At 43.8% G+C, this 14,795-nt stretch overlaps 1 protein-coding gene across 7 annotated transcripts in view; it reads right to left on the bottom strand.

The window, feature by feature from the left end:
- actn1 (actinin, alpha 1) overlaps nucleotides 1-14,795 on the bottom strand; it is a 94,658-nt gene that overhangs the window by 52,240 nt on the left and 27,623 nt on the right. For 2 of the 7 annotated variants that reach the window (XM_040137907.1, XM_040137903.1), the window contains exon 1: nucleotides 14,224-14,640. The exons of 3 other annotated variants lie outside the window; for them this stretch is intronic. In XM_040137907.1, the coding sequence (XP_039993841.1) occupies nucleotides 14,224-14,322 (99 nt within the window). In that variant the 5' untranslated portion in view covers nucleotides 14,323-14,640. Of the gene's footprint in view, nucleotides 1-14,223; nucleotides 14,641-14,795 lie in introns of those variants that run through there. 2 more of the 7 variants (XM_040137906.1, XM_040137905.1) reach the window with 2 other exon arrangements.

Here is a 14,795-nt window from a genome sequence, read left to right as displayed (position 1 = left end):
AAGTAAATAAACAACGTCCCCATCTTTTAGTCCCCTGTGACAACCGTCACTCGTGTCGTTTGCTACATTAGCAAGCTAGCTAACCACGTAGCAACTTTCATAGCTTGTCAGTTGAGTGGAAGCTAATGTGTGAGCAAACAATTTCAGTCGTTGCATTTACAAAAGTTCAAATTTAAAAGTCTGGTTTTCCACCGGACACGTTGAAAGTTTCCCCTGAACGTTTATAGCAGAGGCGCGGTTCATCTATTGACTCAGCAGCAGCGAACCATGAGTATGTGCGGAGTATGTGTTAAAATGGCAAAACCCAATAAAATCAAATAAAAATTAAAAATGACTTACACATACAGTAGATGTGAAATCAAATCTCACCACATGTTCTGCAGCTTTCAAACGACCCTCGTCAGCAGATGAGGAATTTAAGACAACACAGAGAAGAAGTCCTTAAAGTGCTCAGAAAAAAAAATAAATTATTTGAACATCTACAATTCTACTGGGAAAACTGTATCCGCTGATAAAGATCATGTGATATGATCGAGAGCTCTGGAAAAGCTTCTAAATGGACCTTGTGGTGAGATTGTTTTCTCAACTGGTCAAGAATGAATTGAACTTTAAACCGCAGAAGTGACATTTAGCTGTTATTGTTAATTTATATTTATTTTGGATGCATATCTTATGACACATAATTATAGAAAATTTCTAAATGTTCACATATGGTTCTTTGCTTCCACACATATTGTTTTGGAAAGTCAAACAAGATGTTGATGTGCAGATAAATGAAAATATATTATGTGTGTTTGTGTGGGCCGGGCAGATTGACTTGGATGGGGGGGGGCTGCAGCCTTTTGTTGTTTTGGCCTCAGTGTTGTTTATACATGGGATCCTTTTTTAGCTTCAAACCCACAAAATTAAGCTTCCTGATCATCAGTTCCACGTGGGAGTCAAATAGAGAAGCGGTAGCATTCTCAGTTCAGCAAATAAACCTGAAATGAAAGCTAGTTTCAGGATACATGACCATCAAAAAAAAAAAAAAAAAAAAAAAGTCCATGTAATATATAACCTGAAAGCTTGATCGCGTGTCAGGTGTTCACTTCAGCTCCAGAGGCCACTTGACTTGCTCTGACCTCAACATGAAGCAGTCTTTCAGAGTGGTGTATTTATGTCACAGAGAGAAATCATGAATGACGCGCACTCTGCAGACCTGCTGAGTGGAGGAGTAGCTAAGATGCATCTCCTAGATCTTCTTCCGCTTTACACACATATCAAGGAGTTGGAAATTCCTGCTTCCTGCTAGAGATTCACTGGATTTCCGACTACGATCCCCAAAAAAACCCATGGGCTCCCCTTCCAGCACTGTATGAGCGCCATCTTTCAACACTTCTGTATAATTAAAAGCTGAAAATAAAACCGAATTGGAACTTACATTCACATTACTAAGGTTATACAATATGCCAGGACACCCATGGCTATGTTTACATTCAGAGAGTTAATCTCTTAATCTGGTTTTGGATCGACCTGCGTAAATGCCAGAGGTTAAACAGAATAAATCAGTTAAGCTTCTACTCCTTGTCTGAGAAAGAGGCCATGGATGAATCTAAGATAAAAACATACTTTTAGGACTTGTATTTTTTTCAATATGTGCGCAACACCATTTCTATATTTTGAAGTATTATTACAGTTAGGAAGATAATTTCTTTCCCTTGTATTCAAAGGTATAAATTTGGTTCCAAATGTGGGGGAGACACAGTTAAGCCGGGAGTTCTTCAACAAATAAAACTAAAAGAAAAATTAGAGGACGTTTCTTCATTTATATAATCTATTTATATCAACCTAACACATAATACATTATAATGATTTTGGTGATTGTGCTTTAAATAATAATGGTGGTATACAAAAATAGAAATGCTATGTAAATTGCTGCATTATTAAGGCACTGACCCTATAACCACATCTAGTTTCCTTGATATACTGTGGACCTGATACTTAATGATAAATAATGTTGTATTTCCGCAATTCCAACAAAGATCATTGTCCTATACTGCATTATTTTGCACTAACTTTTAAAACACGCCTCTTTTCGGGGACTACGTTTTCTGTCACCATTTTTTTTTTTTTTTTTTTAAATCGAAAATCATGCAGAGGAGGTGGCTGTACTTTTTTCAGCCGTGAGCAGAGACTGCATTCTTCGTCTCTTTCTGCATATGGACCCAACAACCCCCGCCAAGATGATATGCCAGGCAGCCTGAGAGGCGAAACTTGGGCTTAAAATGTCCACAAAGCACTCACTGCTGCTGGAAAGGATTAATTGCTGTGAGCAAAAAGTAATAACTGAAGGTCCCTCAGATGGGTGAATCAGCATTTTTATTAGCTCCTCTCTTTTCTCATCTGGATTTTGGCCCTAGTTTTTATTATAATTCATGTATTAGTGTGTAGTTGCTGGAACTGTTTAAACGATCCATAGGTTAAGATAAATATTTCGTTATTATATATATAGTTTGGTGAACTATATAAACTTGAGTTCAGGGTGTTAAATGTACGTGCAAACAGCTTTCTCCAAAAGAAACCTGACCCAGAATATGGCCAACAGCAGTAACTTAACATTAGGTTTTGAAAAGGGCAATGTACTTTCTGCAGGGCAAAGAAAAATCTTGTGGGCATCTGTGTTTCTCCTCTAGCTTTCCCGAGCTGGATCAGTGGAAGGTCACAGAGGTTGTAATTACGACGAGCGAGAAAGGAAGAAATGGTTCATGGCAAAGTCAGAGAGAAACAAAAAAGAAGAAGACCATGAGAACAGTTCAGAAGGACACACAAACATCGGTCCTCCGTAGAGCTCTTCACAACCTTTGAACTTCAGCATTCTCTATGTGACCACAGCTCTAAATAAACTGCACAATCAGCTGCGACTGGCAGTGCCGCAGCCTCACCCTCCCTCCCTGTCTGGGCCCGTCCACCAGCCACAGCACCTGCCAGCACTTCACACAGCTCAAGCCACTCTGCTGCCCTGCCGCTCTGCCAAGGGCTCTCCACTACACACCAACAAGATGCAGGCCGGCTCGCCTCTTGTGCTGACTAACCAGGGGTGGGGCTGTCGAGGGGAGGTGTGCGATACAACTTGTAATGAGCTCTGCCCATAGCACTTCAAAGCGGCAGTGCTTGTTTACTGTCGCAAATGAAGTAACGCCGGAAGCACGCAGACTAATCCTGCAGCGGGAAACTGTGACAGAAAAGTAGTGCAGGGGTAAGAAATGTCGGTCAGTGCTTGTTGCTGCTACAGAATTTAATTGTGCCGACTGTATCACAAACAGCACATAGTCATCAGTGCGTAATGCGACTTGCCTGCAGGGGGTCAACTCTAACTGACCATGAGCACTGGTGGAAAAGACAATCAATAGAAGCCGCTGATTGAAATTCAGACGTTCAATACTTGTCCCACTTTAGAAAAGTGGAAGAGCGCAGCAGAAAAATAGCCTCTGGCCTCGATTTTCATCAGAACACTCTCTTCCCAAGGACTTACTAAAACGGACTGATGGATTGATCTATTTCCAACCTAATCATCAAATTCAGTTCACAGAAACATTTGCTTTATCTTCTTTTCATACAGTGCAGCTCTAACTGTTGCAGTCCCTACTTGCCTCTAAGTAAGGCCATCAAGGAAGGCTGACTCACCCAATTGAATTGAACTCCTTCTGAATTTGACTTAATTGCCTACATTGTAAATAAAACCCTAAGAAACATCCTGTCTTAATTGTTCAAATGCTGCAATTGCCCATTTATTACACACAGAGCAAATAAGAGTGGCGCAGAGGAAGACAGGCTTTCCGATTAGACTGGAGGGAGGTTTCAACACGCTCAGGCTAGGAAAAAACTTTTTCCTTAAAACCATCGCCACCCACTCAGTCACATCGTACAAAAGAGGGGTAGATAAATGGTGGTTAGAAAGAACAAAAGGAGACAGGAAAGGAGAAAAAGGTAGAAGCCTTTAGTCAAGAAAATGTATCAAGCTTTTATTATGGGGAGCTCTTTAGATTTTTAGTTATTTCTGACTATAACTGAAAAAGCACTAGTAACAGCACTTTAATGCAGGCAGATCTCTGTTTTCTAATTATGTCCCTCATTTAAATAACATAATAGCATTTTAACCTCCACTCAGTCCATCTCACTGTAGCACTTGCAGTCCTACACTCCCAGTGTCAGCTACAGAAGCCCGTTCTCCTGCCACATGGGAAGTGATGTGTTGATAAGTTTCCGGCTGAAGCAGCAGCAGCTGATTTTGGATAAACAAGAAGAAGAAGAAGAACTGGGTAGTTAGTGGAGCAATGAGGGCTGTCATGGACATATTATTAGGACATATTAGCTTAGCACATTAGCTGGAAGTGTGGGTTGGTGGTTAGCTTTGACCAAAAGAGGAGGAATATGATTCCTGGAAAATACAAAATTGTGTAATTTCCATGTTGTGCAATCTTAGCTGGCTGTATCTGCCATGCTAACATTAGCTACTGGTAAGCCAACGTCCTGGGTTTTGTTCAGAGGTTGTGTAAACTTCTCTGTGAGGACGGGACTTTTGAAATACTACATGCAGTAACTGGAGCTAATGTTAATCTAGCTGATGGTGGTCAGTAAACACTTTAACAAGATGCTAACCCACTGTTTTGAAGCGCAATGTCTTGTTCTCTGTTTCTACATGTGCTGAAGGAATAGTTTGACATTTTCAAAAATGGGTTTATTTGCTTTCTGGAGGAGACTTGGATGAGAAGATTGATACCACTCATGTCTGTGCGCTAAATGTGAGGATACAGAGAGCAGCCAGTTAGCTTAGCTTAGCATAAAGTCTGGAAATACGAGGAAAAAGCTAGCCTGCCCACTCCCACCTCTAAAGCTCATGGCAAGTTGTTGTCTTTCCGCCTTTGTTTTCTTACAAGACACAAACAAAATATAACAGGTTATTTAGTAAGCTTTGGTTAGTTAGTTAATTTAGTAGTAGGTAGGTTGATTTTGTTTCCTTTGGTCAGGCTAGCTGATTCCCTCAGTTTCCAAACTTTGTGCTAAGCTAAGCGAGCTACTCGGGTTGTAGCCTTACATTTGACTGACAAATATGAGAGTTGTATCAGTCTTCTCATCTAACTCTCTGCCAGAAAGCAGACAAGTGTTTTTCCCAAAATGTCTCTTTTTTTAAACTATTGCTTCAAATACTGAAAATGTAATGTGTGGGTGTGGAAGCGCCGGAGTTGTTTAAAGGCACCTTAGGCGGAGCTGTGCTGAGCAAAGTAATGTAACTAATAACTTTTGCTGTTTAATAAATAGTAATGTATTTACTTTTTTTTGATGAGTAATATGTAATTGATTACATTTGTGAAGTAACTTGCCCAGCACTGTTAATGACAGACCAGGTATGTTGCACAGGGGAAACACCCTTTAAGCAACTGCAGAGTCACTTGATAGCTCATACACCATCCTGGGTGGTGAGGATAAATTATTGACTCCAGGTTGACAACATGACAAAGGATGGCCTCCTGAGCACGCCCTCTTTGTGCAGCGACCTGAAAGCTCCTCTGTCTGAGCCTCTTCTTCCACTCACTGCTCCTCCCTCCTCCCTCATCTCCTTTCTCCCCCCAGAGCTCCACCCACACAGCTACTGAACGGAAAGGTGTGCCTGCTGCCTGCCTTTACCTCAGTATCTGTTGGCCCAAAACTGCCTTTACTTAAAGGAGACGCGCCGCAGCTACTCCTGCGAGGAGGCTTACAGCTAATACACTCACATGTTCAAACACTCTCCAAGTACAGTGCAAACCCCCCTTGGCTTCACGGAGAGGCTTCACAGCGACCACGTGCACTTGAGAATGCATGTAGTTTGATTAATAGCATTAGCGGAGGAAAGACCTGACTACATCATTCCCATGTGGTGCCGGAAAATTCCTTGGAAACATGCAGACAAATCATGTATAAACCCCCACTGGGTTGTATGCTATTGAATACATGTGACCGTAAGTGCATAGTGGTTCCAGACGTGGTTGAGGATTCAGCAGGTTTTTTTGCCCTGCCGTCTTTGCTCCACAGGAAGTGCACCCTGACCCCAAATCACATGGTGGGTGTTGAAAAAGACGCCCCGTCTAGCGTCTCAAATCTGCTAACCTTGCTGCAGATACGACACCAAACTCCGGTCTGTGCAGGATGAATTGTCAAATATATAACTCCAAATGAAGCAAAGTAGTCAAACACATCCAAACCCCCCAAAACTAAGTCGTTAAAATTCATTGCACAATTGGCCTTGAAACTGTTTTAATGACCTACAACCACAGGCTTGGAGCTGATTTCTGTATATGTTTCTAAATTTGGAGCATGAGCCTGAGAAAATGAGCTATGCAAGAATTTGCATCAGGGCCCTGGCATTTGGGAGCTGTTCAGATAAGAGCCGGGTAATTGCTCACATTTGACTTTTCAAACAGTGAATTCTAAAAAACCCAGATGCAGTATATAACCCGATGAGGAAGAATTAGCTTTCACCTTCCTGAAACAAATAAAGGAGAAAGTGTTCAGGGACAAGAACTGCAACAACAGCATGAAAATGTTTTCCAGACCAAGAAAGGATGGGGAGTTTTACTGTGGTTCAACCTTCTCCCTTCAGCCAGCTGGGAAAAGCTTTCTCAATCACTGGCACTGCAACAGGTATTAGTGCAAAAAAAGTTGCATTTCGAAACACAGAGGAGATGCAGTTCACCAATAAAATATGCAACGTATCTTAAATCTGTTGCACGTGACTAATCAGTTGCTAAACCTAGAACACAACCTTCGGGCATATGAGGAAAACCTGTATCCAAGTGAATATACAGATGGAAAGTAACAACTAATCCAATGAGCAGTAGTTTTTACTTTTTGATCAGTTTCATATAATCAAGATTATTTAAAGGTTATTTTATTTTCTAACAAGATCAAGAGTGTACAGCCATGTTAGCAGCTCTGTGAGGCTGTACTTAGGCACAGCTGTGTTTTGAATGCTAACATAAGCATGCTAATAGGCTCACAACACTAACATGTTGATGTGTGATGTTTACCATTTTCACCATTCGGAATCAGCATATTAGTATCCTAACATTCACTAATTAGCACTATAAAGTACAGCTTTTAGTGCTAATTAGTGAATTAGCACTAATTAGAGCTGCAAAAAAGCTAATCACATGGGAATGTGATTAGGTTTGGTGTTTAGTCACAAACCAAAATATTGGACAAATTAAAATTTTGACCTGATGATGGCTCTAAATGAAAAGTTAAGAGAACGCCAACATTACTATAATTCATCCTGAGGCTGACATGAATATGTGTACCAGATTTCAAGGCAATCCATCCAACAGTTATTGAGACATTTTACTCAGAACCAAAAATTCGAAAAGTCAGAGGATCGCCAAAGTCATTAGCATTCATCCTCTGGATACAATGAATCTTTGCACCAAAGTTCCTGGCAATCTTTCTAATAGTTGCTGAGATATTTCCGTCTGCATCAAAATGGTTGACTGCGATAAAGACCAATGCTTACCATCCATACAGACATGCCTCTATCGTGGCTAAAAATCGAATGATCTTGTTAGCACGGTGAAAAGAACCCAATATTTTCACTAGTGCGTGTTCAGTAAAACAATTCTCTGAAGGATCAATCTTTGTCAGCTGTCACACTGACTTTTCTTGGGTAAACACTGCCACCGGTTCTCCAACAACAGCCACAATAGAGAGCAATAACCCCTCCCTGAGACCTAGAGTCGGGTTATGTAAGAGTAATTAGACACAGGTCAGTATCCCCTAACACATCGTACATCAGCCAGCAGCTTCAGGCTATAAAGAGTAGATGGCTTCCTCCTGACTGAAAGCTTCTCATTAGCAGCAGAAAACAAGATGTTTCGGTTGATTATGAAACATGCTCGATCAAACTCCGACCTTGTCCACGCAGGATCAGCTTACAGGCCGGGAAGAAAAGACGAAGGGAGGAAGAAGTGGGCAGAAAAGTGAGCTTGTTTGTGGCAGCTTTAAAGGTTTCAATCCCAGAGAAAAACAGACTCTCCCGAACTAAATTCCTGGAGTACACTGGTGTTTAGAAGTTTGGAATCACGCTGAAACGTTCAGGCTCCCGACTGAAATTGATAATTTTTTCCTCCAAGGCGGCACTAAATTGATTTAAATGTATAACCAGGACATTACTAATGTTGCAAATGATTCTCATAAGACAGCTAAGCTCCATATCCAGCAGCCATTAGTTTAGTGTCCTGCTAACTCTTTTAGCGCAAACCCTTATTTTTAAATGTTGAATAAAATGAATATTTCTGGGTGATGTCAAACTTTTGAAAGCTAGTGTAAGTCCATAACAGTGTCAACTAAATGCAGATTTAAAAGAAAACAATCTGAATCTTCAATGGACACTTTTTTAAAAAAAAAAGTGGGACTTTAATCGTACCCACCAGGCTGCGCTGGGAGCACACACATAAAACTTCCTGTGATGGGGCGGATGCTCCTGGGCCCTCTCAGCCGGGGTGTCAGGGTGTGACCCCATCAATCAGGACAAACGAGACAGAGCCCTGACACCGTGACCGGGGCGGATGATTGGTTCGCTGGGGAGCTCCTGTTGGGATTTATAGTCCAGCTGTTTTAACCACGACAGTGAGCGGACACAGGATTTCTATTAAGACATCTTTCAATTTCCTGACTTTATACTGTTTCAAAGAGAGCAGCAGCCACCATGACAGATGACGAAGTGACTGAGACACGGATACTGGACCGTCTCCCGCCAAGGACCAGACAGATGGTTGCTCATTTCCCCGAAGCGTCTTCCATTCAGACAGAGGTGCCATCTGAGACATGAGGCTGCTTCGCTTTTTCACCTTTCCTTAAAGGAACATTTGACATTTTTTTTTTAAATACGCCTTTTTGCTTTGGGTGCAGAAAGTTAGATGAGAAGTTTAATACAACCCCCATACGTGTCTGTTAAAAATTAACCTAAAGACAGGAGATAGTTAGCTTAGCTTGGCATAAAGACTGAAAATGGAGGGAAAAACTTAGCAGGGCTCTGTCCAAAGGTAAGCTGCATTTTGACCGGAAGTTATATGCTGTCCTATTTCTTGGCCAGGATTAGTGACTTCCCTCAGAGCTTTAGAGGTGCTGGTGGGTGGATTATTTACCTTTGGCAAGAGCCAGGTCAGCTGTTTCCCTGTTTTCAGTCTGTATGCCAAGCTGGGCTAACGGTGTCCTAGCTCTAGCTTCATACATAACAGAGCGGTACGAGAGCGTGATCATCTAACTTTCTCCTAGAAAAAGGGAATGAGTGTATTTCAAAAAATGGTAAAAGGTGAGAAAGTGAAGCAGCCCAATTTTCAGCAGCCTTCAACTCCCGACAAGAAAGTGAATATACGAACCTGTCGAACTATTATATTTTGTTTTCTTATGATGCAGGGCCACTGTCAATCAACTTTAATAAAACCGCACGTGCACAGTCCTGATGGAGAATATTAGCTTTTGACTTTTAAATTCATATTAGACAGTAACTGAGGATTGAGCGTAGAGCTGCATCGGTCTGTCGATAAATCGATTGGTCGACTGGCAGAAAGCTGAGCGGGAACTATTTCCATCATCAAATCTTTTTTTTAGCCATTTTTTTATGCAAGAGTGTCAAATATTTGGAATATTTTTTTCTAGCTTCTCAAATATGAGGATTTGATGTTTTTTTTGTCTCTGTCGTACATGATAGTAAACTGAATATCTTTAGCTTTTGGACGGTGGATCAGACAAAACAAGACATCTGAAGATGTCACCTTACTCTTCAGAAAATAATGATGGCTATTTTTAATATTTTCTGGCATTTCATAGATGAAGCAACCAATCGATTAATTGAAAAAACAATCGTCCGATAAATAAATAATGAAAACAATTGTTAGTTGCAGCCCTAGTTGACTGTTGTGCATTTTGTAAAGAGTACTTAATGTTAAAGACAAATATCTAAGGTTTAAAAATGTTCAGAGGCTTTGAACGCAGCATTCGAGGGAAGAGAGAGCGTTAATTCTGCATCAAACCTTCTCTCCACTTTCCCTGGGGGTCTGAACTGATGACCTGCAGATAACAACACTATCTCTCTTATAAAGTTATATTCAAAATTGTTGGCACTCTGAACTCGCATGGCAGTAAGTGCATGTGAGTTAAATGATATAATCAGCTGCAGCTCTGGGTGACATTAGCTAACAAGGCCCAGAGTCAGGCTGTAAGATATAAAAACATCACATGACACGGCCAGACAGTTTCTTGGGTATTGGGGGGGGAGAAAAAAGTGACACATTCTTCATGTTTTATGAAATGTTGCTTTTAAAAGCAACATTTCAGCACATAACGCCTTCACCACGGTGGAGAGCAGAGCCGCCTGCCACAGACAGCGAGAGAGAGCGAGAGGGAGAAAGAGGGAGGGGAATTCATTCTTTTGACATTCCCTGCTTTGTCACCGGCGTTCTGTGACACTCTTCTTCTTTTGTTAATATAGTGCTTGTGCAAGGTGTATCGTGGGAGCAGAGGAATCTGATGACAGGAAGCATTTTGTGAGGGAGTCAGAGCTGACGGTACACATCCTTTTATGCAATCTAGTAAATAGCTGCAGTGCTGGAAAAAACACGTAACTCTTTTTGGTTTTCATACTTGAACTGAAACGTCACGCAGTCATTCGTGCGTTGAGTCAGCTTCCTGATACTGTAATTTAATAATTCCTGGACACAGAAAAACAAAAGCAGGCTTGTCCTCCCGCCTGATAATCAGACTTTTTGCATTTATGGCAAGTGTTACTTTCCCCAGAAGCAGTGAAATGTCAGTTAGTGTAGATGTAGGTCAGGATGCTGGGCTTGGACGTCTAATGCCAGCGACAGCCCCGCCCAGGGAGTGCTGATTAGTCAAAGTGGGGAGCGTAAGGTGGTGACAAGTCCGATGACTGGCTCGCTTAGTGGGCACTTCCTGCATATCTGTCGCACGACAAGACATGGTCCTGCATACAGCCTGCTGGCCTGCGGGGTGGTTTTAATTAAGTCCCCGTATCGTGATTCGTAGAAATGTATTGACCAACAGCTGCTACTGCCCGGACCTGGATTACACTCCAGAAAATAAAAATCTATAGACTCAGTCAGTAGGTTAAGTGAAGAGAGACACACCAGATATTTCATTATTCATGAGACACATGACTCGGCATGAAGAGCGGCACGGTCCACGTCTGTCAGAGCTGATCATTTTGAGGCCCAAAATCGCCACCCAAGACAAAGGTTTTTTTGGCAGAAACAAAGAAAGCATGAAGTCAGTCGATCTTATCTGTGACCTGGCTTGTAGCGTCGGAGCAGGGGAATGTGGGTGTGGGTTGGGAGTGTTTGGGAACACGGAGGTTGGGGTGTGGGAGATGGGAAGCGGGAGGCGGGAGGTTTTTACAGGCAGGGCCTGATCGAAGGTACTGCAGCTTTTATCCTTATAAGGACAAATTAGCTACGGCAGTTAACACCTGAACTCCACCTCCCCGCTATGTAAACAGGGGCAAAACAACCCACCAGAGTCTGAAAAACACACGAGGAGTGTGTTTGTTTGTTTGTTTGTTCAACAGAGGTGTGATGTGACGAAAATACACGAAGTCCAATGTTGTGTGGAAATGTGTGGGAGCTGCAGCTTTAAGTAACCTCTGGCACACTGCGGCTGAGACACCTGGGTCTCCAAGGGCATGATTCCGAGATAAGAGGATACCAGCGCCTCTATAACTGGGGGTCAGGTTAAGACTTGCACCGGACTCGAAATATTTGAAGCACTGTCTGACACGCTGGGTTTGTGTGCGTCAGTGAATTGCAGGATACGGGCTGAGAAATAGTGTTCAACTTTTCAATATGTGCTTCTCTGTTTTTTTACTGTTAAAGACTTTTAACGAACCAAAAACACTCTGCTTTGGCCGTCTTGTCGTCTCTGGGACCCAGACGGGATCACTGTGGTGTCAAAATGTTCGCTGTCCAATTATCGCTTCTTGACAAACAAATGAATGGCTGCGGGGTTTCCGACAACGCACAACTGTGAGCTACTGTAACTCCAGTTACATGCCTACGATTGCTGACTTCTGAGCACAGTCCGCACTGCAACAGCAAAACCTTACAAAATGACCATCTGTTACTATTTCAGTCTTGTTTCAGTCTTGCTTTGTGCTTTTCTGGCATGTTTGTTCCGTGTCTCACTTTTCACTGCTTCTTTAAACGAACTAAACAACATCTAGAAGGCTAATGGAGCACTAAACAGATCCGAATAATAAATATGTGAATAATAATGATGGTAATATTTTTCTCAATTGGGAAACACTCAGCAAACACGAAAGGCTGCCAGACTATTTCTTCATCAGCAGCAAAAGCTGTCTGTTGATGCTTGGAAGGAATCTGGTCAGTGTGTGTTTGTGGTTTCCGTGTGTTTTCTGTGTGCGACAGTTAACTCTCCCTGAGACAGGGCTGCACGCCTGCCAGGGGGGGGCCAGCCTGTAATTCTCAGCTAATTCAGCCATCACTGCTCCCTTCGCCAAGAGGAGCGGACCAATCAAACGTCCCTGCTCTCTGCAGGGCCCTGAGACCAGTGAGGGTCATCGGAGGGAAGACTCCAGGCTGGTCGAGGATGTCAGGTGTTAATGCTTCCTTTAGGCCTGTGCACGCTTTATCTTAGTTGGAGGAAGAGCCTTTAGACTGAAAAGGCACCGAAGAAGCAGCAGCAGCAGCAGCAGCAGCAGCAGCAGACATTGTCCTCCTCTGATGTGCGAGGAAGCACCAGCCCGCTGCTCTCACCTGACCTCAGCCCCGCATACCTTCCCCTTTATTTCCCCTCGTTTGCTTTCGACCGGTAGCAGCCTGCCTGATGACATAATCCAGGAAACTAGAAGCCCAGAGCTTCGCCTGTGCACGAGAGAAACTTGGGGGAAAAAGTTTTCCAACAGCAGCGAGAGGGGCCGATTATTACCATTTTTGGGCACGCTTGCTCCCATGCAAGCCCAGCCCAAACCACAGCGCTTACTCAGATTCCACAGCGCTTTTTCTTCCCCCTTTTTTTCAAAGCGGAGGAAAAGTATGGGGAGCAGGAAAGAAGAAAAAAAAAAAAAGTAGCACCCCTTCTCGAAACCGACCATTCATACTCTGTCTGGAAAAAGAGAAGCAGCTGTGGAACGCGTGTGGGAGATCCGGGCTTGTTAAGACACTACACGGGCGTCTCGCAGGCTCTTTATTATAGAGATGACCCCCGGGAACACGCCGGTCTAACGGGGCTCACACTCATCCGAGCGGAAAAGGTGAAGCGGTAATACATTTAGAAAACTGAAGGGCCGGATAAACCAACGTCCAGACCGCGATCAAAGAAGTTCGGGAGAGACTCGATTGAAAACCCGACGCGTTCCGCTCGGAAAAAGTCAACGCGGCGCGGCGCAAACCCTCGGAGCCGTGAACGCGTGAAATCGGCGAGTAGACAAATAAGAGGGACGCGAAGTGAGTAACGGTGGGTTCGCCCCCCTCCTCACGCACCCGGACACGCACACGCACACTCCATCCCGCGGTTGTTAAGCATTGCCTAATCCACGTCGCATCATAAACCAGATGACAGGAGGGGTCGGTCACACACCATACGCAGCCAAGCGCACGGCGGACATCTGTTGCGCTGGAAAAGGGGAAAAGGTGGGCGTCCTGTCCGGATTTTAATTGTTTTTCACCCCCCACACACACACACACACACTTATCTCGCTCTCCTCTACTCTTTCCCTGCGGCTGCAAAGATAATGGGTGGGCCTCCTGCGTTGTAATTGCTGCTACAGGATATTTCATAACGCTATAACAGGATATGTGCAAGCGTGTGCGAGATCTGGAGGCGAGAAGAAGAAGGAGGAGGAGGAGGAGGAAAGGAAGGGAAAAAAAAAAAAAAAAAAAGTTTGGGATCCGAATCCTGCTCATGTAAAAGTCGCACAGGTGACCAGCGAGGAGACAACGAGCCCGGTAACTCGGTCGGTGTCTGCCGCCGCTTGCCTGCCTCCTCGTGAGCCGACGGACCAGTGTGCTGTCAAAGTGTTCGACCGCACGCAGCTGCGATAACAACAATAATCATAACAATGATCATCCTAATAACCCGCGTCATTATTATCATTACCGTCAGTATCATCACCATCATCACACGCGACAAGCCCCACTTCCGCACCTTTACACCGAAGGTAGAAGGAAGTCAGTGTCTCACCTTTCTCTGCTGCTTCTCCCATGCAGGGTCCAGGAGCAGATCCCGATCCCAGTCATCTTCCTGATGCATATAATCTTCTTCTCCATCATATTGATCCATATTATACACGTATTTATAAAGCTTTAGATAGATAGATAGATGTAGACGCTCTCTGCTTCTCTCGTACGTCCCCCGGTCCTCGGCGAGGTGATGTCTGTATAGCAGGGTATCAGCTCACGCTGCTCTCCTCCACGCATGCAAGACGGTGTGTGGATGAAATTAACGGTCCACCCCCGGCTTCCTTCTTTCTCTGTCTCTCTCTCTCTCTCTCTCTCTCTCTCTCTCTCTTTCCCCCTCCAACTCTGCCTCTTTTCTTCCTCGATCTGCTCTATTTTTTTGCCCGGCAGGAGCACTCGGCGGCAGGCAGGCAGGCAGGCGGGCGGGCGGGCGGGCGGGCAGGCAGGCAGTAGGCAGGTCTAGTGTCGAGGAGCAACAGACGCAAAAACTTTGCTTCAGACAAATTGAATCGATTACCGACCGCGCGATCTGATTGGACGCCTCGGGGGCTACAGGACCCGCCCCCCCCTCTTGAA

Source organism: Xiphias gladius, chromosome 10 (genome assembly GCF_016859285.1).
Source record: "Xiphias gladius isolate SHS-SW01 ecotype Sanya breed wild chromosome 10, ASM1685928v1, whole genome shotgun sequence".
In the NCBI taxonomy this organism is placed as follows: Eukaryota; Metazoa; Chordata; class Actinopteri; order Istiophoriformes; family Xiphiidae; genus Xiphias; species Xiphias gladius.
This window is presented reverse-complemented; position numbering and strand designations above follow the sequence as displayed.